Source organism: Cheilinus undulatus, linkage group 10 (genome assembly GCF_018320785.1).
Source record: "Cheilinus undulatus linkage group 10, ASM1832078v1, whole genome shotgun sequence".
NCBI lineage: Eukaryota > Metazoa > Chordata > Actinopteri > Labriformes > Labridae > Cheilinus > Cheilinus undulatus.
This window is the reverse complement of record NC_054874.1, coordinates 48,584,084-48,609,341: the sequence shown is the minus strand read 5'-3', so window position 1 is coordinate 48,609,341 and position 25,258 is coordinate 48,584,084. Positions and strand designations below refer to the sequence as shown.

General features: G+C 38.6%; 1 protein-coding gene across 1 annotated transcript in view; it reads left to right on the top strand.

Moving 5' to 3' along the window:
• nfkb1 (nuclear factor of kappa light polypeptide gene enhancer in B-cells 1) overlaps nt 1-24,569 on the top strand; it is a 43,415-nt gene extending 18,846 nt beyond the window's left edge. The window contains exons 6-23 of the mRNA XM_041797788.1: nt 8,364-8,515; nt 8,596-8,759; nt 9,146-9,304; nt 10,207-10,311; nt 14,152-14,243; nt 14,642-14,780; nt 15,636-15,776; nt 15,883-16,005; nt 16,452-16,613; nt 19,054-19,183; nt 19,314-19,428; nt 19,797-19,998; nt 20,076-20,245; nt 20,325-20,427; nt 20,610-20,749; nt 21,700-21,769; nt 22,969-23,132; nt 23,225-24,569. Of these exons, the coding sequence (XP_041653722.1) occupies nt 8,364-8,515; nt 8,596-8,759; nt 9,146-9,304; nt 10,207-10,311; nt 14,152-14,243; nt 14,642-14,780; nt 15,636-15,776; nt 15,883-16,005; nt 16,452-16,613; nt 19,054-19,183; nt 19,314-19,428; nt 19,797-19,998; nt 20,076-20,245; nt 20,325-20,427; nt 20,610-20,749; nt 21,700-21,769; nt 22,969-23,132; nt 23,225-23,431 (2,538 nt within the window). The 3' untranslated portion in view covers nt 23,432-24,569. The remainder of the gene's footprint in view (nt 1-8,363; nt 8,516-8,595; nt 8,760-9,145; nt 9,305-10,206; nt 10,312-14,151; nt 14,244-14,641; nt 14,781-15,635; nt 15,777-15,882; nt 16,006-16,451; nt 16,614-19,053; nt 19,184-19,313; nt 19,429-19,796; nt 19,999-20,075; nt 20,246-20,324; nt 20,428-20,609; nt 20,750-21,699; nt 21,770-22,968; nt 23,133-23,224) is intronic.
• Nucleotides 24,570-25,258: the final 689 nt, after the last annotated feature.

Here is a 25,258-nt window from a genome sequence, read left to right as displayed (position 1 = left end):
CACTAGGCCAGAGGTTCCTGACCCTTTTTTCCTTAGGGACCCCCTACATGTGTCTAAGAATAGGGGAAAAATACACGTCAGTTTAAATTGTTTTTATTGAGGATAACTCAACATAATCAGCTTACAGACACTTGCTTTTAACAAAAGATCTAATTAGAATTTTTACTAATCCCTTTCTAGGTTCATACACGTACAGGCTGCAGAGTTCAGAAAGATTGTCCTGATACCAGGGTTTTATTCATGGATATATAGAGAGTAGTGCTGGACGATTAATAGAAAAATAATTAAAATCGACATTTAGAGCCAACCTGCTGTCACAGTTATTTTGGTTTCGTCCCCTTGTAAATCTCTCTATTAATGCACCATAGAAGCACGATACGTGAGAGGCTGTCACGTGACACCACCCCATCCAGTACTACATGGAAGCGCTACGGAGTAAAACTCAAACTGCGGGGCGGCGAGGGGGGGCTCGCTTTGAGCGTTCCTCTCTCTCTGCACATCAGGCTGGTGTTTTTATGATACATATGATCAATGTAATTCATATGCAGCGTTGGCCAAACATAATCTTATCTGGGCATAGCGGGATGGATCAAAACATTTGGGAACCACTGGATTAAAGTGCTGAACATTTTTGATGACCTTGCATATTTTAGTACGGTACATTTGCTTTAAGGATTTCTCTGCAGCTTTTCCAGCCTGTGTAGTGGCTGCAGGCTGATTAAATCTACTTTATAATATCTGAATTAGACCTGTAAAATGCATTAAAGAGAAACCATGCAAAAAATACCAGAATTGCCCTTTATTTTCTTCGTATTAATGTCAAACATTTCATCCTGCAGCTGTGCGGTGTCTGCTGTCGGTTTTCATGCATCAGAATGGACCAGATTAACAAACCGATGCTTAAACCCTCTTCTTCAGACTCCACCTGTCTGTTTGAACCTAAAGTCCCAAACGCATCAGAAATGTAATCTGAACATGCCCAAGTCAGGAAACCATCAAACACCAACAGCCGGTGTGTTTCTAAGAACTCAGTTTGTGTGCAGGAGCGTTTCGATTGGCCGGCTGAGCGAGGAAGAGGAAGTGGGCTCAATTTATTTACAGTGGCAGTTGCAACGTTCCTGCAGGCAAATATCTGCAGACACAATGTGCAGAAAAACACACAGAGCAGGAAGATGAGAACAGTATTTTCTACATCTGATTTCCTCTATGTTAAACAGCTCTGTATAAATGAAAGGTGAGATAACATGCAAGCCAGTTAACCAGCTAACTGCAGAGAAAACATGAGTGGAAAGTAAGAGTTTGTAAGATGTTTGTGGTCTTAAAAACAAGAAATGACAAAGTACTACGGTTTTTGGTTTCGTTCTGGTAGTTTGACTACAGGCAGGCCGACCCACAGAGTTGTCTGGGCCCCTGGAGAAAGCATGACAGTTAATCAGCAGTAGCATCCTGGCTAAGACCTCAGTCTAGTGTTAAAGGGTGTCAAACTAGTTCTGGGTTCAGATGTTTGGAGTGTTTATTCATGCTACTATTTACCCATTTTTTCTGCTTTTGTCCACTTTTTACCTCATTTTTGCTGCTTCGTTTTTCCACTTTTTCCCCATTTTTGCTGCTTCTTTTTTCCACTTTTTACCCATTTTTGCTGCTTATTTTCTTTTTATCCACTTTTTACCCATTTTTGCAGCTTCTTTTTTTGCACATTTTAACACATTTTTGCCACTTCTTTTTTCCACTTGTTACCCATTTGTCTGCTTCTTTTTATCCACTTTTTACCCATTTTCCCCACTTATTTTTTCCACTTTTTAGTACTACGGTTTTTGGTTTCGTTCTGCTAGTTTGACTGCAGGCAGGCCGACCCACAGAGTTGTCTGGGCCCCTGGAGAAAGCACGACAGTTAATCAGCAGTAGCATCCTGGCTAAGACCTCAGTTTAGTGTTAAAGGGTGTCAAACTAGTTCTGGGTTCAGATGTTCGGAGTGTTTATTCATGCTACTATTTACCCATTTTTTCTGCTTTTGTCCACTTTTTACCTCATTTTTGCTGCTTCTTTTTTTCCACTTTTTCCCCATTTTTGCTGCTTCCTTTTCCCATTTTTTACTCATTTTTTTCTGCTTCTTTTTTTCCACTTTTTACCCATTTTTTCGACTTCTTTTTATCCATTTTTTTTCCCCATTTTTTTCTGCTTCTTTTTTTCCACTTTTACACATTTTTGCTGCTTCTTTTTTCCACTTTTTACCCATTTTTTCTGCTTCTTTCTATCCACTTTTTACCCATATTTGCTGCTTCTTTTGTCCATTTTTTACCCAATTTTTGCTGCTTCTTTTTTCCACTTTTTTATCTATTTTGGCTGCTGCTTTTTTCCCCCCACTTTTTACCTCATTTTTGCTGCTTCTTTTTATCCACTTTTTACCTCATTTTTGCTGCTTTTTTCCCCCCACTTTTTACCTCATTTTTGCTGCTTCTTTTTATCCACTTTTTACCTAATTTTTGCTGCTTCTTTTTATCCACTTTTTACCCATTTTTGCTGCTCCTTTTTTTTTTTTTTTAACTTTTTACACATTTTCTGCTTTTTTTCCCCACTTTTTAACCATTTTTGTTGCTTCTTTTTCCACTTTTTACCCATTTTTGTTGCTCCTTTTATTTCCCACTTTTTACCCATTTTTGCAGCTTCTTTTTTTGCACTTTTTACACATTTTTGCCACTTCTTTTTTCCACTTTTTACCTAATTTTTGCTGCTTCTTTTTATCCACTTTTTACCCATTTTCCCCACTTATTTTTTCCACTTTTTAGTACTACGGTTTTTGGTTTCGTTCTGCTAGTTTGACTACAGGCAGGCCGACCCACAGAGTTGTCTGGGCCCCTGGAGAAAGCATGACAGTTAATCAGCAGTAGCATCCTGGCTAAGACCTCAGTTTAGTGTTAAAGGGTGTCAAACTAGTTCTGGGTTCAGATGTTCGGAGTGTTTATTCATGCTACTATTTACCCATTTTTTTTGCTTTTGTCCACTTTTTACCTCATTTTTGCTGCTCCTTTTTCCACTTTTTCCCCATTTTTGCTGCTTCTTTTTCCCATTTTTTACTCATTTTTTTCGGCTTCTTTTTTTCCACTTTTAACCCATTTTTGCTGCTTCTTTTTTTCCACTTTTTACCCATTTTTGCCACTTCTTTTTTCCACTTTTTACCCATTTTTGCTGCTTATTTTCTTTTTTCCACTTTTTACCCATTTTTTCTGCTTCTTTTTATCCACTTTTTACCCATTTTTGCTGCTTCTTTTTTTCCACTTTTTACCCATTTTTGCTGCTTCTTTTTTCCACTTTTTACCCATTTTTGCTGCTTATTTTCTGTTTTCCACTTTTTACCCATTTTTGCGGCTTCTTTTTTCCCACTTTTTACACATTTTGGCCACTTCTTTTTTTCCACTTTTTACACATTTGTATGCTTCTTTTTTCCCCACTTTTCCCCTATTTTTGTTGCTCCTTTTTTCCACTTTTTACCCATTTTTGTTGCTACTTTTATTCCACTTTTTACCCGTTTTTGCAGCTTCTTTTTTTCCAGTATTTACACATTTTTGCTACTTTCACCTAATTTTTTGCCACTTTTTGCTTTTTTACCCCACTTTTTGTTTCTTCTTGTTATAGTTTTCCACTTTTTACAACTAGTTGCACATTCTTGCCACTTCTTTTAGCCACTCTTTACCCATTTTTGTAATTTTTTTTGCCCACTTCTCACTTCTTTTTGCCACTTTTACCTCTATCACCCATTTTGACACTTTTTACTAAATTTTGTTGCTTTTCCCTCTATTTGTGTCTTTAAACCTGTTTTTTTTTTTCATTTTTGCAGCTTTATACTATATTTTCTGCCATCCTGACATTTCTCCTCATCATGGTGTAGCTCTAGTCTAATATGACCATTGCCAGTAAAAATTAATGATTATTGTTCTGTTTTTACAAAAGGGTTTACATTGTGAAAAGGCTAGATTGCGCTCCAGCGCAGATAAATAAATTAAATGTTTTGTTGCTTTGATCAGAGCGGTTATTATTCAGATTAACAATAAAACATAAGTATCAAAGTTTGACTTTACAGTGGATCATGATTTTCCTCACCTCCATGGGCCCCCGGTTTGACTGGACCCCAGGAAGCTTTCCCCTTACCCCCTTCATGGCCAGCATTGGCTACAGGTCATGGAAAACATTTCCCAATGCTTCGTTATGGAAATGTTCAAATGTTGTGTACAGTGAACACAGAGTGCTGGATTTTTTGAAAATTAAAGTTATTTAAATTAAAATTAAAATTAAGAAATTAGCCAGTGTCAGTTGCGTTGGTTTGGTATCATTGAGAGCATTGTTTGATTTTTATTTGAATCATTTGGAGGTCTGAAACAGTGACAGCTCTACTTTAGAGCCAGTCATAAAGAATTTAACGCCTTGAAGTTATTATTTTTCTATCTTTGAGCGGTGAAAAGGAAGCGGTAGACGGCCGAATCGTGGTCGACCACGGACTCTAAAGGTCTCTGATGTTTGGCGTTGTTGCGTTGGAGGGGAGCTATGAGTCATCCGTGTCAGGACGAGAAAGTTTTTCTCAACCACATCAACAACCGAATGCTTCGAATGAGTTTTCTCTGTGAGTCATCCGTGGAGAAATCAAACCTCTCTGATCTGATGAAACGCAGCTTCCTGTTTGATGACTTCAGCTCCACTTCAAGACAAATATGTGTGATTTTAAACAACTCCCCGTAGATCTCATGTTGATTTTCAGTGGTTCAGTTTTTATTGACAAATGGAAACTACAGTTGAAACCAGAAGTTTACATACACTATATAAAAAGGCACATAAACTTTTTTTTCTCACCGTCTAACATTAAATCAGATTAAACTTTTCCTGTTTTTGGTCAATTAGGATTACCAAAATTATTTCTATTTGCTAAATGCCAGAATAATGAGAGCGATAATTTTTTTGACATTTTTTTATTATTTTCTTGAGAGTCAGAAGTTTACATACACTAAGATTACTATGCCTTTAAACAATTTGGGAAAGCCCAGATGATGATGTCATGTCTTTGGAAGCCTCTGATAGGTTTATTGACAACATTTGAGTTAATTAGAGGCACACCTGTGGATGTATTTTAAGGCACACCTGAAACACACTGCTTCTTTGTGTAATGTCATGGGAAAAATCAAAAGAAATCAGCCAAGATATCAGGAAGAGAATTGTGGACTTGCATAAGTCTGGTTCATCCTTGGGTGCAATTTCCAGATGCCTGAAGGTGCTACGTTCATCTGTTCAAACAATTAAATGCAAGTATAAACACCATGGGAATGTCCAGCCATCATACCGCTCAGGAAGGAGACGGGTTCTGTGTCCCAGAGATGAACGTGCTTTGGTCCGAAAAGTGCATCTCAACCCAAGAACGAAAGCAAAAGACCTTGTGAAGATGCTGGCTGAAGCTGGTAAGAGTGTGTCATTATCAACAGTCAAACGAGTCCTGTACCGACATGGGCTGAAAGGCCACTCTCCCAGGAAGAAGCCATTACTCCAAAAGAAACATAAAAAAGCCAGATTACAGTTTGCAAATGCACACAGGGACAAAGACCTTAATTTTTGGAGACATGTTCTGTGGTCTGACGAAACTAAAATTGAACTTTTTGGCCATAATGACCATCGTTACATTTGGAGAAAAAAGGGGGAAGCTTGAAAGCCTGAGAACACCATCCCAACTGTGAAACATGGGGGTGGCAGCATCATGTTGTGGGGTTGTTTTGCTGCAGGAGGGACTGGTGCACTTCACAAAATAGATGGCATCATGAGGAAAAAAAATTATGTGGAAATACTGAAGCAACATCTCAAGACATCAGCCAGGAAGTTCAAGCTTGGGCTCAAATGGATTTTCCAAATGGACAATGACCCTAAGCATACTGCCAAACTGTTTACAAAGTGGCTTAAGGATAACAAAGTCAATATTTTGGAGTGGCCATCACAAAGCCCTGATCTCAATCCCATTGAAAATTTATGGGCAGAGCTGAAAAGGCATGTGCGAGCAAGGCAGCCTACAAACTTGGCTCAGTTACACCAGTTCTCCCTGGAGGAATGGGCCAAAATTCCTGCAAACTATTGTGAGAAGCTTGTGGAAGCATATCCAAAACATTTGACCAAAGTCATACAGTTTAAAGGCAATGCTACCAAATACTAATGAAATGTATGTAAACTTCTGACTCTCAAGAAAATAATAAAAAAATATCTAAAAAATTATCGCTCTCATTATTTCGGCATTTAGCAAATAGAAATAATTTTGGTAATCCTAATTGACCAAAAACAGGAAAAGTGTAATCTAATTTAATGTTAGACGGTGAGAAAAAAAGTTTATGTGCCTTTTTTTATATAGTGTATGTAAACTTCTGGTTTCAACTGTATGTACCGTCCTTCACCCTTAGGTGCTGAAAAGAAAGTCACACTGAGGCTGTTATGACCAAAAGTGGTCTCAAAATAAAAAAAAATAGCAATAAAAATGCTATATAGTCATATTTTCAAAGTCTTTGGCATTTATTTTTAAAGCAACAGCAGACCTGATCATGAATAATAAATATTGATTCATTTAATTAAACCCTTTAAGTGCCAGTTTAAGTGCAAAAAGCCCTGACGTTTGTGGTGTAAAAAAAACACAAAAATGAAATAGATTTTTCATTTCCTACATGCAAATTGGATTTCCTTGAAGGAGATTATCACAACCTTGAATATGTTAGTAATGAGCAATAAGTCAGATTTTTCTGTGGTGTTTTTTTTTTTTCTTTAATAAATAGTTACAGTCTGGGTGTTTGTGACTAAAAATGGATACCATAGTTTAATAGTAGTAAAAATACAGTACATTAAAAAAATCCCCTTTTTTGCTTTAGTTTTTTAAGCATGGCTAGACTCGATTAAAAATACCAAATATTGATTCATTTTTAGGAATTTAATACTTGAAATGCCTGTTTAAGTGCAAAATTCTTGCAGTATGTAACTGAATACAAAAAAATGAAATATTTTTCATAGACTACATTAAAAATTGGATTTCCCTGAAGGGGATGTTCATAGCCTTGAATATGTTCATAATAAGCAACAGCTTTGATTTATATTCTTTTTTTTTTTTTTTTTTTTTTTTTAATTTTAAGTCTTTCATAAATTGCTGTAATTGGGCCCCTATAGGAAACCAGGAAAAAATGGGCAATTTCCCCTCATGCCAAATATGGTCAAATGGCTGACATTTGTTGACAAACTGGAAAAATTGTGAATTTGCATAAGTGACTCCAGAATGAAAGCCTCTTATCATAAATGCATGTTTTTGTTACTGTGATGGCTGGGGGATCTAAAATTGTGGTTTTAATGGGTTCAATGGGACATTTTTGCTCACCAACAGACTGAGTGGGTACAAAAATTTGACAGATATTATTATTGACCCGTCACAAGTTCTGATGTTAATATTTCAAAGTTTTATTGAAAAAAAGCTTATACTCTACCAAATGTACAGTGCTTAACAAATTTATTAGACCACCCTAACCCTAACCAAAGTAAGGTTTATGCCACAGCTGCCCTAAATTAACAGCATTGGTAATTACCAAAATCATTTATGTTTCTGCAATGGTTAATACACCAATATGTAGAAGCTCTTTAACCCAAATTATATTTTTAATGCTAAAACATAATTATTATTGTTATCCATGAAATTTCAAATTCACTGATTTACAAAACAACTGAAAAAATATTAAAGCACATTATTATTTCTTGATTTATATGCCAAATTATAGTTATTTACTTGCATTCCTGAAGAGAAAAATGACTTTTAGTGGTTGAATGTTATGCTTAATGATCTCTGACTTCTCAGAGAAGCCCAGTGAGCTGGCTCAAATTTGGGTGAATTCAGTTTGAAATCCCTCATTCCTGTTCAAAATGGTAAAACGTGGAGAGCTGACTGAAAATGAAAGAGTCCGCATTAAAGCACTTCATGATGCTGGATGGTCTCTGAGACAAATATGACAAGTGGTCTGATACATTTGTCAAGCACTGTATGTTTTTAGCATTAATGCATTCAAAATAATAAAAAATAAAACAAACAAACAAAAAAAGACCATTAAAGCAACAAAATGGTCTCAACACCTGCTAAGTGCTAACTGTCCCAAACAATGAATAAGGGATTATGAAATCACTATAAAGTTATCCAAGGATTGTTTTGCCCGTAAAAAAGTTTTACATTTTGTGCATAATTATAATATTTCTAAAGATTCAGCCTTCTTATAAAACCAGAAGTCTCAGGTTGTACTGCAGATTTTTGAAGCAGGTTTGCAGATTTCAGAAGTTAAACTTGTATTTTGAAGTCTGTGGTCTGTGGTGTCTTTCAGATCAGTAACTACCAAGGTCCGGCCCGGGTGGTGGTCCAGCTGGTCACGGCATTGACCCCCCACCCCCAGCTTCATGCTCACAGTCTGGTGGGGAAACAGTGTGATAAAGGGATCTGTATGGCTGACTTACAGCCCAAAGACTCAACTATCAGGTCTGCAGGACTCCCGAATACTGTCCAGTAAATCCAGTAAACCAGTCACATGACTCACCTGTCTGTTTGTTGTGCGGTAGTTTCCCTAACCTCGGCATCCTCCATGTGACGAAGAAGAACGTAGCCAAGACTCTGGAGGAGAGGATGATGGAGGCCTACAGGATGGGACACAACGGTGGAGTCTCCATCCACCCTGAGATCGACGCCCTGCAGGGGGAAGTCCGAGGACCACGAGAGCTCACAGGTAAGAACTGAACACCTGGTCCAGGTATCCGTGGACCTGGGATAGAGCTGGACTAAAAGGAGAACATGCTGGAAAGAAGATATCTTTTACAAAATGAGGATAATTCATGAAACAGGATGATTAGGATGTTTAAAGGATGATTTCTTCTTCTAAAGCCTGTTAAAGATTTTATCCATATCAACTATCCAAAATCATGTATACGCCTACATTTTAAAATTTAAAGACTATTCGGATATTTGACAATCGTGTCCTATTCCTAAATTTTTGAAAGAAAATGTAGAGTCTTTGAGGGAAAGCTGGGAGTTTAGAAAGGTTGGACATGATTTGAAAAGTAGAAAGGTTTTAGAACTAGAACTTTTCTGTTTCCCTCTCTCCCCCATCTTCAGACCACCAGCGCAGTGTGATCAGCTCGGCGGCGGCTGTTCAGGCCAAAGAAATGGACCTCAGTGTAGTTCGCCTCATGTTCACGGCGTTCCTCCCCGACAGTGACGGCGGCTTCTCCCGACGGCTCGAGCCCGTCGTGTCTGACCCGATCTACGACAGCAGTGAGTTCTAACAGTGACACGACGACTTATTACAGTCTGCAGTCACTGATCTCTGACTGGTCCAGGTTGGTGTGTGTGCATTATTGCAACAGTGGGGGAAGAAAGTTTGCAGAGTCTGAATCAAACTGCTGCTTTTTAGATCAGAACAGTTTCAGACACTTAGTTTCAGAGAAACCTTCCCTCGTGTACTGAGAAGACCCAGAACTCTATCCTGTGTTTTTATTCTGGGCGGAGCTCTGATCACTCCCTCTTCAACTATAATTCTCTGGCTGATGCTCATCATGAAGTTGTGCTCGGTCGCTGGGTTTCATTTCCCTCTTCCCGCTCTGCTGGCTTCCGTATGCTGCTGCTTCCTCTGCAGACGCTCTGACTGCAGATCCTGCTCTACTTTCACTTCAGATTCACATTGCCGGCTAAAGAGCGCCGTCTCATGCACTCGATATGCACGTCCCACGCTCAGAGAATCTAGAGAACTGAGGACTCAGCTATTTTTCCAGCCAGCCTTGCATGCCTCTCGGCCAAAATAGACAGGGAAATGCTAAACAGAGAGCCTTATTACCTTGTTTTATCAGATATGAATGTACACATCAGTAGAATATGTTTGCCATCTGTTTGACTCTGATGAGGTCACTCCTTCAGATGTGTCTGCTGAATAAAGCAGTTCTCTACTTTTAAGTTAAAAAGAAAAAAGACGCATGATGTGCTTTTCTGTCCACCATCAATTCTGAAGTAAAGAAAGGTTTAGATTTTATCACAAAATAGAAATTTGTCCAGTTTAACTATTAAAAGGTAATATTCTCTGTCCTTCTGTGATAAAAACGTAAAGAGCAACAGAAATTCAGAACCACTTAAACGAAACTAATCTGTCTGCAGCGTCTAAACTGACCATGTTTTACTGACAGAGGCTCCAAACGCGTCCAACCTGAAGATCGTGAGGATGGATCGAACAGCTGGCTGTGTGAGTGGTGGAGAGGAAGTCTACCTACTCTGTGACAAAGTCCAAAAAGGTAAAAAACAAACCAAAGAACACCTTAAAGAAGAAACCTTAACCTTCTAAAATCCTGCATTTACATATGAGGACGTTACAGTTTGGCTTCCTTTAACATTTGCTGGAAATTTTGGGAGGATTTGCTGTACATTTTCAGGATTTTTAATTTAAATTTTAGGGAATTGTAATAGTTGGGGAAATTTGTTTGAAAATTTTCAAGTATTTTCACGGAAATTCTGTGGATATATTTGTATGTTTAGAAGAGTTTCAGTGGAAGTTTGGGGGTTTTATTTTTGACTGTTTTTGGTATTTAAATGGAAATTGATCTATTTGGATGTTGGAGAAAAGTGTTTAGAATTTTTTTCAGCATTTTTGTGGAAATTTGGGAACTTTATTTTTATTATTTTTTGGGGAATTTTATATGAATTTTTTGGGAGAAATTTGCTTCAAGACTTTTTATGTATTTCCATGGGAATTTCCCCGTCCAACTTTTGAAAATTTGATTGGGATTTTGATATAATTGGGGGGCATCCTTTAAAATTTTGGGGAATTTGTTTACATGTTTGGGGGAATTTTCTGTACTCTTCATGGAATTTTTTGAAGTGTTTGTATACATTCTTGGAAAATTGATAATAAATTATGGAGGGAATTTGCTTTTAAATTTTCAGGAATTAATGGGGAATTGTTATTGGAATGTTTAGGCAATGTAGGAAATGTATTGTAATTTTGGGGGAATTTAGCTTAAATTTTGGGGAAACTTGCTTCTAAATTTTCAGGTATTTTCATGAAAATTTGGGAAATTTATTTGTGAATTTTCAAGGCAAGGCAAGGCAAGTTTATTTGTATAGCACATTTCAGCAACAAGGGAATTCAAAGTGCTTCACACAGGACATTAAAATACATTAATTGACAAAGGAAAAAAACAATCAGATTAAAAAACAGCAAATAAGATCCACCAAAGATAAAAACCTGGGTTCCTCTCATCCTTAGTCCGGAGACCAAATTCTGTCCCAGACAGTTTCATTTTTCTGGCCAATACCAGATCCTTATCTGAGCTCCAAGCTCTTAACTTAAAACACTTTAAAAGAAGAACGTAAAAGGTGATAAAAACAACACATAAAACCCAAAAAAGATAAAAACACACATATAAAAGTAAAAGTTACAGTGCTGAGTTTGAGCGAAAATAGAAAATTTGAAAAGTGATAAAGTTGTTGGTCAAAGGCAGCAGTGAACAGGTGAGTCTTCAACCTTGATTTAAAAGAACTCAAACTCTCAGCAGACCTGATGTTTTCTGGGAGTTTGTTCCAGATATAAGGAGCATAGTAACTGAACGCTGATTCTCCATGTTTGGTTCTGACTCTAGGGACACAGAGCAGACCTGCACCAGACGACCTGAGTGGTCTGGATGGTTCATACTGGACTAGAAGGTCTCTGATGTATTTTGGGCCTAAACCATTCAGTGCTTTATAAGCTAACAGGAGGATCTTAAAGTCTATTCTCTGAGAGACAGGGAGCCAGTGTAGAGACCTCTGTACTGGAGTGATGTGGTCCACTCTCTTGGTCTTAGTGAGGAATTTTCAATATTTTATTTTTATTTTTTTGTGAAATTTGCTTTACAATATTTTGATATTTTCATGGGAATTAAAACAATTTAAATTTTTGGGAATTTTAGTGGCAATTTGGCGCAAGGGACCTTTGAAACTTTCAGTAATTTCAATGGAAATTTCAGTGAATTTGTTTTGATATTTGGAGAAATGATCTGTCATTTTCACTGAATTTTGGGGAGAGTTTATATAAGTAAATGTTGGTGTGGCAGTGACAGAATGTACCACTGGAACATTTAGAGGAGGTTTAATGATACCAGTCCTATGACTGAAATCTAGGAGAGACTGTCACTTCCACATGTGAGCTAGAGACTCGACCTTTCACCTCAGTCATGGTTTCATCACATCACCATACCTTCTCCTCTAAAAATGTGAAATATTTTCTTATCGGGTGAAAATTTCGCAGTTTTCTTCAGTCAGAATGTCCCACAGACGTCAGAGGGGAAAGAAACTCCTTATCAGTGTAGTTTTATTCCTCAGTTGATATCACCACCTGCTGGACACTTTGTGGACATTATGCAGGAGTGTGTGTTCTGTTTATTCAATTCAATTCAAAAACTTTATTATAGACTCTGGGTCCAGAGAACAAAAAAGAACAAAAACAAAACAAAACAATACAAAACACATAAAAAGGACAGAACAATACATGCATGTTACGTAACGGCACGATAAGTTAATGAATCAGATTCAATATAAGCACAAAAAATAAAATTACACTAAAAACAGCCACACTGGAGGGTTTTCCTGCATGAATGGCCTGTTTAAGGCCATGTCACAGCATCTCAATCATATTTAAGTCCAGACTTTAACTAGACCACTCCAGAACCTTCCTTTAGTTTTTAGTCCATTCAGAGGTGGACTTGCTGGTGTGTTTGGGATCATAGTCTTGCTCCATGACCCAAGTGTGCGTGAGACTGAGGTCATGAACTGATGGCCGGACATTCTCCTTCAGGGTTTTCTGCTAGAGGGTAGAATTCATGGTTCTAGTGGTCCAGGTCCTGGTCCAGACCATCACACTACTACCACCATGTTTGACTGCTGGTCTGAACAGCTTTTCTCCCTCATGTTGGCGTGGACATGCTTTCAAAGACCGAGCTGATGTGGCGTTTAGATAATAAATCTGTGGGGTACTGGTTTGACTGGATTGACTACTGGTGGTCTAGACTGGTCTGTGTGCAAAAGGCAAGGATGGAATGTCATCCCTTGAAGATGATGTCATCCTTTGAAGATAATGTCATCCTTTGAAGATGATGTCATCCTTTGAAGATGATGTCTTTCTTTTAAAAAACATAAAATGCTTCAAAGGATGATATCATCAAAGGCAGATGAAGTAATGCTCCATGTTGAAGCTTTTTCCCTCCATTTTTACCAAATAGTCGCCATAGTTGGTAACTTTAGTAAAAGTGGGTGGAGCTGTAGAGGACCAAGGGTCAGGGTTCCAGAAAGTTCCTCTTCTGTCTGCTCAGTCCTCAGAATATTCTCCCAGAAGTCTTGGGGATCATCAGGATGTTTTTAGTCAAACGTGAGACGAGCCTTTGTGTTCTTTTTGCTCAGCAGTGGTTTTGGCCTTGGAACTCTCCCATGATACCATTGTTGCCCAGTCTCTTTCTGATTGTTGAATCATGACCTCTGACCTTAACTGAGTCAGTGAGGCCTGCAGGTCTTTAGATGTTGTTCTGGGTTCTTCTGGGGCATCCTGGATGAGTTGTCCTTGCGGTAATGGAATCATTTTGGTCGGCCACTCCTGGGAAGGTTCACCACTGTTCACAGTTTTCCCCATTTCACCTAAAAATGTAATTTCAGGACATTATGATTTAATACCTTTATCACTAGCCTCTCTTTCACACTCTCTGAAACTACAGGAGTATTCTGAGATCTGTCTGAGTGCAGTGAAGTGAATCCTTCTCGCATATGGAATTTTCCTGGTCAGAGCAGTTTTTGGAGCTTTGTTCTGCTGGAGGAAGTCCAACTTCAGGGAGTTCCCCTTCCATATGTAAATCCCAGAGGAGGAAGAGATGATTATTTTAAGTCCTGCTGCTTTTGTTGCCTCTTTCTTCTTCTCTGTGTGTTTTGGTTTGATTCTTGTTTTTGTAAAGCTCACAGTGGTTATAACTGAGGTTAACCCAACAACAAACTCTGTGACTAAACATACTACAATCATCCCCAGAGAAGGAAAGAGAAATAAACCTCTCTCGTCTGATTTATATAATGTATCTGAGATGATTAGCTGTTTATGCTCTCTGCTGTTGTTCCAGACGACATCCAGGTTCGCTTTTATGAAGAAGATGAGTCTGGGTTGACCTGGGAGGCTTTGGGAGATTTCTCCCCTACAGATGTTCACAGACAGGTCAGTATGATGAGAGACTCTGCCTCTCTAAAATGCTCCTTTTATACACAGACTAGCTACTGACCTGTTGGTGATTAACCTAATTAGTTGTAAAATGCTCCTCTAGCTGTTTTGCATTAGCACCACTTACTTTTACAGCCTTTTGTTGCCCTGTCCCTACTTTTTTTGAGATGTGTTGCTCCCATCAAATTCAAAATGAGCTAATATTTTTATAAAATAGTAAAGTATCGGTATCTTATTTTGCTTATGTTCTATTGTGAATCAAATATGGGTTTGTGAGATTTGAAAATCATTATTTTTGTTTACATTTTACACAGCGACCTAACTTTTTTCAAACTGGGATTGTATTAAAACTGCCGGGTCAGTAGATGTAACATTTATGTGTTGTTTGTCACCAGTTCGCCATCGTATTCAAGACTCCAAAGTACCGAGACCAGAACCTTCAGAAACCAACGTCAGTGTTCGTCCAGCTCAAGAGGAAGTCCGACAACGAGACCAGCGAGCCCAAACCCTTCACCTACCACCCACAGATCATAGGTAGGTCTAGAAGCTTCCCCCACATAGGGGGTCAGGAAGCTTTGAGGCTGGTTAGTTGGGGTCTTTTGCTTCCTGATGGTCCAGGACAGTAATAGCACCATGTCCAGCAGCGCTAGCTTGTCTGCACTGTTCAGCTCTGTGGAAGCGTTCGTGGTTAGGACTCAGGAGTGGGGTCTGAGAGCTGAGCTTTTGTTCTGAATGCATGTTTTAATTCTTTTTTTTCATTCTTGAATTTCACTCAGGATTAATAAAGTATTTATCTATCTGTCTTTTTAGTTTCTCCCTCTTATGTAGCATCAGGAGGACTGGATTAGTATGAAAGCTCAGACTCGTCTTTGAACAGGAAGTAGTTAAGACCAAAAATGATGATCACAAATGTGCACAGCTGGACCACAAGGACGTGTTCAGACCAAACATTAACACAATTTCCTATTAAAAATTCTGGAAATCTTGGGCATTTTCCATTCCAAAATCCAAAATCCTGAAAATAACATTTAACTTCCTGAAAAAGTTAAAGCAAATACCCCCCAGAATGCCTCATTACATTCCCAAAAACTTGCATACATTTCCCAGAATTCCATAAAGACATTGTAAAATTCCCCCAAAGACCCCAACAAATTCCCTGGGATTTCCATGAAAATTCTTAGAAAATAGAAAAATGATCCTGCTGGGTCAGAGGGGGTTGATATATACAGGAGAGCTTGAGTGAGAGTGCACGTGAACACTGCCCTCTACTGACTCTTTTAGGTACAAACCAGCTGTTAGATCATCAAGCACGCTGCTGTGCTGAGAGGAAACAAACCTGTGAGTTTCTCCACGTCCATTTTCTTCTGATTTGTCTGTTTTCATGTGCAGATAAGGAGGAGGTGCAGAGGAAGAGACAGAAGACGTTACCGAACTTCCAGGACTTCAGCGGGCACGGAGGAGGAAGTCTGTACCGAGGAGGAGGAGGAGGACCTGCCGCAGGAGGAGGACCAGGCTCTGCCGGAGGAGGAGGTAAAGTCAGCACAGGCCTGAAAAAACCTGGAAAACAAAAACTTGACGCCGTCTGACATGAGCCAGTAACAGCTGGGGTTGTGGGTGTGTTTGATTCGTCCACCAGGTTACTTTCAAGGCTTCAACACCTACAACACCTATGGAGGAGGGGGAGGAGGAGGAGGTTACTCTACAGGTTACTCAGGTGGTCTGGGAGGAGGAGGAGGAGGCATGAAACACGGCGGGAGTGGTGAGTTTCTTTAGATGTGGTTTTGTTAAGATGTATTTTTATAGATTTATGGATAGAGTCAGACAGGAAGAGAAAATAGGGAATAACATGCAAGTAACATTGCGTAAACACTATTTAATGTTTAACTCTGCCCTGTCCATTTCAGTTTTTCCTTGTTAAAAATATGACACCTTGTGCTTTTATTTTGAAAGGGGAGAAATCCTTGATCCTTTGACAGCCCTGAGTCAGAGATAAACATTACAAACATGGCTGTGGATATTGTTAATGCACCACTATCTATTATATTCACCGTAGATGCTGCAAGAAGTAGAATTGGTTCTGCCTTATAAACTAATAAATCAACTTAAACACCCCAAAAGACCCCAGTTATCGTGAAATAAACCTGTACCAGGTTAACTAGGATTAACATAGTTACTCAGTATAAAACCATGTTGGTTTTTTTTCAGTCTCTCAGGGCGAAGCAGCGGACGACAGCGGTGACGACAGCGATCCCGACAATGACTCAGGGTCGGGGGCGATGCTAAGACTTTCGACCCAAACAGACAGCCCAGAGGTCAGGGAGAGGATGGAAGAGGGAGGGGCCAGTGAGGAGCCGGAGCCAGAAAGAGGTAGACAATCAGATCCACAGTCTTTATATATTTAACCTGCAGATAAAACTTAGTTACACTGAGGCTGTTTGTGACCAAAAACGGACACCACACAGAAATAACAATACAAATAAAAGTGTTTTTTTTGCATTATTTTCTATTCAGGATCACCCTGATCACATATATCAAATGCTGATTAATTTCTAGAAATGTAACCCTTTAAATAGCAGTTTAAGTGCAGACCCCTGGTGTAGCCTATGTAATCCAAAACACACAAAAACTGAAATATTTTTAATATACTACATGCAAATTTGATTTTTAAGGGTCAATATCACAGCCTTGAATATGTTCATAAAGAGCATTTTTTTATTTTGAAATGTATTAAATTGTTGTAATAGCACCCCAATAGGAAACCAGTAAAAACACACAATTTCCCCTCGTGCCAATTATGGTCAAAAGGCTGACATTTATTGACAAACAGGAAAAAATGTGAATTTGAAGCAATGACTCCAGACAAAAAGCCTAATGTCATAAATTTTTGTTTTTTTGTTTTTTGTTTTTTTTTACTGTGATGGCTGGAGGATCAAAAATTGTGGTTTTAATGGGTTTCAATTGGACATTTTTGGTCACCAACAGCCTGTGTGGGTAGAAAAAGTCGACAGAGATCATTATTGACCCCAAGTTCTGATTTTAAAATTTTTAAACTCTATTAAAAAAAAAAAAACCTCTCCAAAATTCATGTTTTTATTATTAACACAGTGGAAAAAATAAGAAAGCCAAACAAACAAGGACCAAAAATGGCCTCAGTGTGCTCTAAGAGTTTAAGAGCTGTAGGACTCGATAATAAACTTCAAATATAAATATAACTCAAATGTTTATCTCTGGTGATGCTGTCTAAATTTGTATTAAATTTTGTCTGTTAAAAGGGAATGTTCAAAGAACCTGTCTTCAGAAAATGACGATTAAGGAAAAGATAAACTTTCAAGAATATAAGATTTTCATTTATATAAGATGAATTTGCACCGCGTTCCACATTATTATGCAAATGACATTTTTCTCTTATTGTCCCTTAATATTAATGCAAATGACCGTCAGAATATTTTTCAAGTCATCAGCCGTTAGAGCATAGTTCAAATGTTTTTGAACCAACTTCCTAATGATAACTGTAATTTTTTTAAAATAAAAACCTCAAAATCCACTGTTCCACATTATTAAGTACGAGAGAGTTTTAGAACATTTTATTGGTTGTAAAGAACTGAAAATGGTCATTTGTTGACTCTGCAGCATTAGGAGGTCATATTTACTGAAATCAAAGCTATTTCAATCAAAAACATCTGAACAGGCCAAGTTCCATGTTAACATAGGAGCCCTTCTCTGATATCACCTTCACTATTCTTGCATCCATTGAACTTGTGAGTTTTTGGAGAGTTTCTGCTTGAATTTCTTTGCAGGATGTCAGAATATCCTCCCAGAGCTGCTGTTTTAATGTGAACTGCCTCCCACCCTCATAGATCTTTAGCTTGAGGATGCTCCAGAGGTTCTCAATAGGGTTAAAGGTCAGGGGAGGATGGGGGCCACACCATGAGTTTCTCTTCTTTTATGCCCATAGCAGCCAATGACAGAGCTGTTCTTTGAGATGGTGCATTGTCATGCATGAAGAAAATTTTTCTAAGAAGGCATGGTTCTTCTTTTTGTACCATGGAAGAAAGTGGTCAGTCAGAAACTCTAGATACTTTGCCGAGGTCATTTTCACACCTTCAGGGACCCTAAAGGGGCCTACCAGCTCTCTCCTCATGAATCCAGCCCAGAACATGACTCCGCCCCCTCCTTGCTGACATCACAGCCTTGTTGGGACATTGTGGCCATTCACCAACCATCCACTACTCCTCCATCTGGACAATCCAGGGTTGCACAGCACTCATCAGTAAACAAGACAGTTTGAAAATGAGTCTTCATGTATTTCTGGCTTTTGAGCATTGGTTGGGGGGGGCTGAATAGTATTTTTATGCATGACTGCAAGCCTCTGGAGGATCCTCCACCTTGGGGTTGGTGGAACTCCAGAAGCACCAGCAGCTTCAAATACCTGTTTGCTGCTTTGTAATTGCATTTTATCCGCTGCTCTCTTAATCCCATGAATTTGTCCGTCAGAAACTTTCCTCATTATGCCTTTATCTGCATGAACCCATCTGTGCTCTGGATCGGCCACAAATTTCTTCACAGTACGATGATCATGCTTAATTTTTCATGAAAATCCCATGTTTTCATTCTTTAAATAATGGTTATCATTAAGAAGTTTTTTCAAAAAAATTTAAATTATGCTCTAACGGCTGATGACTTGAAAAATATTATGTCATTTGCATTAATATTAAGGAAAATAAGAGAAAAGTGTCATTTGCATAATAATGTGGAATGCAGTATAATTTCTGTTTGAAAACGTTTATTTTAAATATGTTTGTTTCAGAAAAGCGTCTGTTTGAGGAGACCAGCAGACAGCTGCAGGCTCTCTTTCAGTACTCAGTTACTGGAGATTCAGCGTACCTCCTGGCTCCACAGCGCCCCCTGATGGATGCCCAGGACGAGGATGGAGACACGTCAGTAAACATCAGACACATATTTTAAACTTTGAGTCTTTATGTAGCACTAAGAGGTTATTTAAAGTTGTATCTTTAATGTTTTTACATCCTTCAAATCTCTGATTGTGTTTCTGTATTTCTCCCCTAGTGGGCTCCATCTAGCAGTTCTCCACAGCCAGCAGGAGGCGCTGAAGAGTCTGGCCCAAGTCGTCTCTGCTCTGCCGGGCGAGGAGGTGCTCAACATGAGGAACCATCTTTACCAGGTACTAAACCTCAACAGTCAGTTTCTTTTGTGGTTTATTTAGAAGAAAAACTCCTTCAGTGAGGTTTTTCAGGCTTTTAGCAACAAGGATGTTATTTCTATGAAGACAGAACGCAGGGAGCAAATCGCATCCCGTAGGCAAGGGTGTGTCCCATCAGATAGAGCAAATAAGTGTATTATTATGACTTAAAAAAATGAGTTTACTCATATTTTAAAGTTTAGTTTTAGTCTTCAATAAATGGACATTTTCAGATACTGATAAAAAATGAAGAAATAAAGCAAACAGATGTTTGTGTTCGATAGTTATTGTTTAAAGAAAATAAGTCAACAATGAGTTCAGGCTGACCTCTCTGCCTCCATGTATCCCAGACTCCTTTGCACCTGGCCGTGATCACCCAGCAGAGGGAGACGGTGGAAGCGCTGCTATTGGCCGGCGCCGACCCTACGCTTACAGATCGTCATGGCAACACGGTTCTCCACCTGGCGTCCCAGCTGGAGGGCGGAGGGATGGTCCGTTTTTTACTGCAACAACGAGAGCTGAGAGGGCTGCTGGAGCACGCCAACACAGCGGGTACACAAACGCACATGCTAGACACGCCCTCATACACAAAACCAGCGTCTGATGAAGCTCTGTTTCCATGGTTACAGGTCTGTGTGCCATCCACCTGGCCATTCTGTCCAATCAGCTGTCTTCTCTCAGGGAGCTCCTGGAAGGCGGGGCTAACGTGGAAGCTCAGGAACGCAGCTGTGGACGGACCGCCCTCCACCTCGCCACCGAGGCAGACAACGTGTCTTTGGCCGGATGCCTGCTGCTGGAGGTCAGATGTGGACCAATAAGAGCACAGCATGGATGCAACTTTCTTGAACAGTGATGATCTAATGTGTTTTTATCTTCAGGGTAACGCCAAGGTGGACAGCTGCACCTTTAACGGCTCCACCCCCCTCCACATCGCAGCGGGGCGGAGCTCTGTCAAACTAACAGCTCTCCTCATGGCTGCAGGTGAGACCAGGATCCTCTGGTCCTCATATTTAGCAGAGAGCAGAAAAATGGATGCAGTTAGCTTAGCATAAACACTGGAAGGAAGGGAAGTTATGGAGATTTAGAGGATTTAGATAACAGAAATATTCTCACTATATCTTTAACAATGCCAGAGTTTACGCCAACATTTTCATCTCTTTTAGGTGCCGACCCTCACAGAGAGAACTTTGAGCCATTGTTCTTCAGAGACAATGACTGCTGTGATGAGGAGAGGGATGAGGAGGAGGAAGATGAAGGCTACATCCCAGGAACGACTCCCCTCAACATGGCTGCCAACACGCAGGTACAGCGCCATCATGGACTGACGCTGCAGAGTTTCTAGGTTTAGATCAGTCTTGATTGGTTTAAAATGAAAGTCTCATTCAAACTTCAGTCTGAAGAGAAAAAGACCAGTGAGAAACCGATCCACATGCTGCCTGGAGGAGGTTTTTTACTCTTCAGGTGTCCTAGGTCAGTGTGTTTCACAGCCAATGGATTTTTGATTTAAATGAGAAATCCAAAATCAAGAAACAAATTATTTCTTAATTATAGTTTTAAAAAAGGGAACAAAATGTGGAAAACCACACCCTTCAGCCTTTCAGGCAGTTCATTTTATATTAGGAATCAAAAAACAGAAAACCATAAACTGAACTGTTTTTCAATTATAATTTTTTATTTTCTCTAGAATTGAAAAATGGTTGTTAATCTTTGTTTTTGTTGTCTTTTGACCTAAAAAGAAAGAAGAAAGATCAAAGAAAGCACTGAACTTTGGGGATGTAACATTCTTTTTTCTTTTCCTGCTGCAGGTGTTGGGGAAAAAAAGAATGCTACATCACGAGTGTTCTGTTCTTTGATCATCCTCTTTTGATTAGAACACAAAGACATTTATAAAACCTTTTTCATTTATTAATTTCTTCTGAAGAATGAATAAAGAGAAACAGCAAACACAAAACAAGAAACAGCAAATGAAAACTTGCTTTTCTTTTTTACTCCAAATTAATCTCAACTGCTTGGAAATAGCACGTTTCCTGATTTTGGATTTCTCATTTCAAATTAAAGATTCTCTGAATCTCTGACCCTCTAACACCTCACTTTGGGTCTGTTGAAACGACCTGCAGTCTGTCGATAGAATTAGTGTGGTTGGTTTGTTCATTGGTGTCTGGTTTCAGTTGAACTAAAACAACATATTAACATCATAAAAATGTACTGAGTAAAATAAAAACCTGCGATGGGATGTTTTTGGTGTGTTTGTAGGTGTTGGAGCTGCTGAATGGGAAAGAGTACAAACCAAAAACTCCTCAGAGAGACTTCAGCCCTACTCAAAGTGAGTTACATGTTTATATAATAAAGCTCTCTCTATGCAGGGGTCATTTCTGTCTTACTGCCACACAGTTAGAATAACATTCATTGCCTGAATACAGGGGTGGTCTGGGATGTCTTTACTGGATTTGTTGTGTAGATGCAATGAGTACTGGCATACATTAAACACCCCCCTGTTAGCTGAGGTGGTCTGGGATTCTGGTAGTAAACAGAAATCATGTCAATCATCATCAGTGTCATCCTTTGAAGTTTTAAATTGACTTTACAAATATGATGTCATCCTTTGAAGTTTTAAATTGACTGTACAAAGATGATGTCATCCTTCAAAGTTTTTAATTGACTTTATAAATATGATGTCACTGAACTTTTTAACAAACTTTATAAAGATGATGTCATCCTTTGAATTTTTATTGGACTTTACAAAGATGATGTCATCCTTTGAAGTGTTCAATTGACTTTATAAATATGTTGTCACTGAACTTTTTAACAAAGTTTATAAAGATGATGTTACGCTTGGAAGTTTTTAAAAGACTTTACAAAGATGACGTTATCCTTTGAATTTTTTAATAGACTTTAAAAGATGATGTCATCCTTTGAAGTTTTTAATAGGGTTTACAAAGATGATGTCATCCTTTGAAGTTTTTAATGAGACTTTACAAAGATGATGTCATCCTTTGAAGTTTTTAATTGGCTTTAAATATATGATGTCATCCTTTGAAGTTTTAAATTGACTTTACAAAGATGATGTCATCCTTTGAAGTTTTTCATTGACTTTACAAAGATGATACCATCCTTCGAAGTTTTTAATTGACTTTATAAATATGATGTCACTGAACTTTTTAACAAACTTTATAAAGATGATGTCATCCTTTGAAGTTTTTATTAGACTTTACAAAGAAGATGTCATCCTTTGAAGTTTTAAATAGAATTTACAAAGATGAAGTCATCATTTGAAGTTTTTTATAGAATTTATAAAGATGGTGTTGTTCTTTGAAGTTAGCCCTGTGGTATTCACATTTTCTTACCCATGGAACTTTAAGGCACATTACTTCATATCAGTGCAGAATGTCCTCTTCCAGCCCACCACCAGGCCTCTACTCTGGTCACATGACTAAAAGATTTGAATGGAACAGTAAAAAGTTCAGACAGTATGGTTGATCTTGCATCTCTATAATAAAGTATATTATTGTTGCTTGTGTGTAGGCGACTTGTCGAGTCTGGACATGGAGGTGAGACAGGAAGTGTGTCGCTCTCTGGAGAGTGAAGGATGCTGGGAGAATCTGGCTCACAGTCTGGGTCTGGGGATCCTGAACACAGCCTTCAGACTGAGCCCGTCCCCTGCGAAAACACTGCTGGACAGCTACGAGGTTCAGAAACAGAAACATACACATTTTCTAACACTGGGGGCCAATGATGGGCCGAGGACTCTAACAGGATTTTTTGTTATTTTCTCCTGCAGGTCTCAGGTGGGACCGTCAGCGACCTTCTGGCTGGTCTGAGGTCAGTTGGGGAGTGCAGAGCACTGAGTATCCTTGAGGAGGCGCTGGGCTGCCATGATAACCATGTGGCAACTGGGGCTCTGAGCGCTTGTGTTCAGGACCTGAAGGTGGACGTTCAGATTGACAGCGGGGTCTGTGACAGCGGGGTGGAGCTCTCTACGGCATGATGACATCATGGGTTTATCTGAATCCAGATATTCGTAATCCATCTGTTGACGTCTGCGGTCCAGCAGAGGTCTCTTCTTCTCTCCATGTTGGATTTCAGGGCTGAAAGTTTTCCCTCACAAAGGTTTTAATATGTTTTTAATGAAATAGGTCTGATTTTTAACCCCATGTTACAGGAAACGTTTATTTTTTTTAGCAACTAAGACAAACTCACAGTTGTTTAACTGACGGGAAATTTAAAAATTAAATATTTGGTTTGATATTTTCAGCCCACACTACACTCCAACAGCTCAAACAAGAATGTAAATCGGGTTTTTGTTTCACATTCAAGACAGTCCAAATTATTTTATGTTCCTACAGCTGATTGTGATTTTATAGAGCAGGAATGTTCAAGGGTCTGTATTAATGGTGAAGGGTATGGCTCTGCAGGCAAACTGTTGGCCCAGGGTTAAAGTAAACCTGTCATGAGAAGACTGCTGTAATCACAGATACACCAGTGTTGACATAATGTTTCTTTAAAGAAATACAACCATTCAAACTTTGAACTAAAGACATTGACAAAAAAAATCAGCCTGTTAAAAAGAATAGAGTTGACTGGGATTGTAATTGAGTTGAACCCTCATTGACTCTTGAACATAAACTAAATTCAGAGTTGAATGTGTTTTTATGTGTGGCAGATGTTTGGCGTCTGCAGGGAAAGGTGCTATAAATACTGAATGATTGTAGAGAGGCTGATCGCCCTCATGGATGGTTTCATATCCTCACATGTCAGTTTAAACATATAATTCATGTGTTCAGACTAAAAGAATGTGAAACTGTCCTTCTAAAGTGTGCATGTTTGATTTTTATTTGTTTAGTGTTTTTTTATTTTCAGTTCCAAGGGCGTTTTCTTTTCTGCCTCCACTCAGAAAACTGTTCTGATCTTTGTTTTAAAACGTCTCTTTCAGTCTGATAACATGGAGCCTGGCTTCTTTAGTAAAAAGAAAACAAGAAACATGAGGCATTGTGGGAAAAGAAGTTCAATTTAAAACCAAATCTTCTGATGATATTTATATCTTTGCCCTTCGCTGTACAGTTTAACACCAGCTTTATTTGGTTCAGTTGTTATTTTTTAAATAAAGTGTTTTTTTATATTTAAGATTTTACGGTTTTTCTTAATTATGCTCACGTGTTCTGTTTAGACTGATCTTAAACTAGTGTGCAGTAAAATTGCCTGGATATTTAACTTTAATTCATACTTGAAAGTCTCTTCATCTTTTTAGCAAAAACCCAAAACTGAAAAAAAAAGGATTTAATTTTGTGTTTGACTTATTAGGTGTTTGCAACAACAGTTTGATGAACACATGCTGGTCTAATTAAACCTGGGGATGCTGTATACTTTGCTATAATGGCGCTTAGGGCCACTCTTAAAACCACATTGAGAGGAACTGTTAATTTTCAATTAAAAAAAATCCTTTTAATTTTCATATAAAAGATGCCAATTAACAATGATTTTTAAAATTTTAAAGTCCCTGTAAAGTGATGATAAATCTGTATTTTAGACTTGTTGTATGACAGGCTACTATGCTATGAACTACCAGTCCAAATTTCAGTCATGAGAAACATCTCTAAGTTTAAAAAATTAAGCTTCAAAATCATAAAAAAATTAGGCGGTGCTAAGCATTTATGGTATTGGGCTTTCATTTGGGGTCATTGCTATAAATTTGCAGATTTTCCCATTCATCACCAAATGTCAGCCATTTTACCATATTTGGCAGTGCATAATAATCAAAGTTGTTGCTTATTATGATCATACTCAAGGCTGTGATAATCCTCTTCAAGGAAATCCA